We start from the raw sequence: 3187 nt of genomic DNA, 5'->3' as shown, positions 1-3187 counted from the left end.
CTTTGGCAGGAGAAAGGTTAGGGGCTTTCCTAATCAAAGTAAGCTTAGGAGTTGTGATCTATAGCGTGATTTCGGTACTTTCTTTGTCTGGTTGCGTTATGCGCGTTGCTAGTTGCGTTATTACTTCTGCTTTATATAGGACCACTTCTTTTTTAGCCTGCAAGGTTTCTTTAGGGGGAGGTTTACATGGCAGGACATGTCAGTGCCAGTGCCTGGGATGCTCTGGCTGGAAAGGGGATGACGTGTACATTGTGCAGCAGAACGACAATGCTGCCCCCCCCATGTGACCCAAAGAGATGCTGCCTATGGCAAGAGGTCCAGGCCGCCTCATTATAGGGACGGCCCTGACAGCCACAGACAACCAGCACAGTTGCTATAATTGATGTCTTGTCTATGGCTGCTCTCAGACAATGCTGACTGTATAGAGAAGGAAACACTGGACCTCTCCCATCCTTTAGACCCCGTTCACATATAGCGACATACCTTTGCAGCGGCCGGGATAGCGCGACTTTCCAGCGACGATCCAGCGACGATCCAGCGACGGTAGCGCGACCTTCTCCGTTGGGCTCCATAGAAAAAAAGCAAAATTGCGCAAAATCCGCCGAAAAAAGGGTCCGATAGAAGGGACTTGCAACCGCAACGAGCGACGCGCGACATGGAGTTAAGACAGCTCCATTGAATAGCATTGGCCGGCGACTTCTCGCAATATCGCACGGCAAAAATGCGCGAAATCGCGCGACAATTCGCTATATGTGAACGGGGCCTTACTGTTGATAAGCTAGAATAGAGAGTTTCCTCTGTCCTTCACCCTTCCCTCTCCATGGACATAAATGTGACCTCAAGGCATGGCACTGAGGGGGGTTGGGTTGTCCCAGTGTTGCCTATGGCATTCATAAAAATAATTTCAAACACTATCATCTCCCTTTATGTATTGTGGGTCAGCGCTGAGGATGTCACCTTATAACTGTTCTCCCCCCCCAGGCTGAGACCGCTGGACCTCGAGTTCATGAAACGCCTGGGCCGCATTGTAAACGTTGTACCGGTCATTGCCAAAGCCGACACACTCACGCTGGAGGAGAGAGAAGAGTTTAAGAAGAGGGTAAGTTCCTTCTATAAGACAATACATATGTACGAAGCCTGACCACTCCTCTTCACACATCTCACAAATGATAAAATCTTCTCCGTTGAGTCTACTTCACAAGTCCTGACCATCAAGAGTCATGAATGAGACCAGGCCAGTCACTGGAGAAAGGAAAATTAGTAGCTGAGAATGATCTTTGTTGCCTGGCCGCCACCAATCAGATTCTTCCTTTTGACTCTCTGACCGTCGTCTTTCAGACCAAGTTTGGATATGATTGGTGGCTGTCCAAGGCATAAATAAAAAGCCGGGGGGCCTTGGAAATTTGAAGCACACCCATGCATTGCTAATGCAAAGCAAAGCAACAGGTTTGCTTAATGCTCCCTCCCCTTACTTCCCCAGCAACACATAACTTTCCTTCTCCAGCCATACAGCTATGACAGGGTGAAGAAATATCCAGTATTTCTGTATATCGAGAAACAGCGTTTCTCAACCTTTTTTCAGTCACGGCACCCTATAAAAGTATGCAAAATCTTGAGGCACCCCAGCCTAAAATGTAAAAAAAGAAAATGTAATACAATGACATGTGGTCCCTCCAAAATCCATACCAGAACCTTATCTAAGATAGGAGTCTGGTATAGATTTCAAGGGGGATTCCACACAAAAAACAAAAAAAGTAGGGTTCGCATCAGAGCCCATTCTTCACATTAGGAACCTTCTTCATATCAGAGTACCCCCTTTCACATCAGAGTCCCCCTCCAACTAGGAGACTCCCCTTAGCTCCTTTCACATCAGAGTCCCCCTCACATTAGCAGTCTCTCCTTAGCTTCTTTCACATCAGAGCCCCCTACTTTCACATCAGAGTCCCCCCTCTCGCACTAGGAGTCCACCTTCACCTCAGTAGCTCCTTTCACATCAGAATCTCACTTTCACATTAGGAACACCCGTCACATGAGGAGCCCTCTCTTTTAACATCAGAGTCCCCCTTATACTAGGAGTTTCCCCTTAGCTCCCTTCACATCAGAATTCACCTTTCACATTTAAGAACCCCCTTTACATCAGAGTCCCCCTTGCACTAGGGCACAGAGTTTCCCCTTCACATCAGAACATTTCAAGGCACCACTGAGGAAGCAAGAAGACATGCCACGGCACCCTGGGTGAGAAAGGCTGATCTGGAAACATGTGACAGCACTGGTTCTTGGTGACTGGACCAGTACTGTCCCATATAGGCAGGACAAGTCCTCAGCTCAGTGTAAGCTCCAGTTGGAGCAGCTCGGAGCTTACACAGGGCTGACTTTCTCCATTCCTGGTAGGTGAACAGAGAGGTGAGGGAGTGAAGAAAAACTAAGTATGTGCGTCTGGAGAGGGCTGCTTTGCACCCATTGCTATCACATACAGAGTGTTGACTTTCCTATTCACAATGCATTGCTGTCATTGGTAGATAAGAAAGGACCTGCAGGCTCATGGCATCAGCGTGTACCCACAGCCAGAGCTGGATGAAGACACAGCAGAGGCGCTACTCAATGACAAAATTCGGGTGAGCTTCGATAAAGTCTTGGTTTATCGTCATAACTTTTCTTGCTGAACATTCTTTGAATTCTTCAAGTTGTGTTTAACTAAAGCTATAATACCTACCTATAGAGTTGGTTGGTAGAGTTGGTATAATACCTACCCGTCCCGCTGCCTGTAACTCCAATCTTTGTGAAGAGCTACACTGGCTGAAGAATCTTAAAGTGGAACTAAGTAGTAACCTTAAAAATGCTTCCTGCTGATTGGAGAGCTCTAGCCTAGCAGGGTGCACGTTGGACCTCTGCAGAGAGACCACTCTGCACTATAGTGGCAAGGTACAGGCTTTTCTACTCTCCCACAAGGCCTTGGGGCAGCAGGGAGTAGAGAGGCATCAGGGGTGTGGGATTCCTATCTCCTAATGCCCGGCAGATGCAGCTCCGGGCGCCGGGCGGGTAGTTGTTTTCTACATGTAGCCCTGCTTTGGGCAAGCAGAGCTGAATGTACAATGGGGAAGCCGCCGCTTCTCTTGTACAAGTGATCCTGGCGATGTCACCGAGATCACTTGTATGCAGGCTGCAGGTCTGCCATTCTCCACAGGGG

General features: G+C 48.3%; 1 protein-coding gene across 1 annotated transcript in view; it reads left to right on the top strand.

Moving 5' to 3' along the window:
* Positions 1–3187, top strand: part of SEPT12 (septin 12) — a 28297-nt gene that overhangs the window by 20300 nt on the left and 4810 nt on the right. The window contains exons 6-7 of the mRNA XM_018558584.1: positions 982–1099; positions 2520–2615. Coding sequence (XP_018414086.1) covers positions 982–1099; positions 2520–2615 — 214 coding nt within the window. The remainder of the gene's footprint in view (positions 1–981; positions 1100–2519; positions 2616–3187) is intronic.

Source organism: Nanorana parkeri, unplaced genomic scaffold (assembly GCF_000935625.1).
Source record: "Nanorana parkeri isolate BGI_ZX_2015 unplaced genomic scaffold, ASM93562v1 scaffold347, whole genome shotgun sequence".
Classification (NCBI taxonomy): domain Eukaryota; kingdom Metazoa; phylum Chordata; class Amphibia; order Anura; family Dicroglossidae; genus Nanorana; species Nanorana parkeri.
This window is presented reverse-complemented; position numbering and strand designations above follow the sequence as displayed.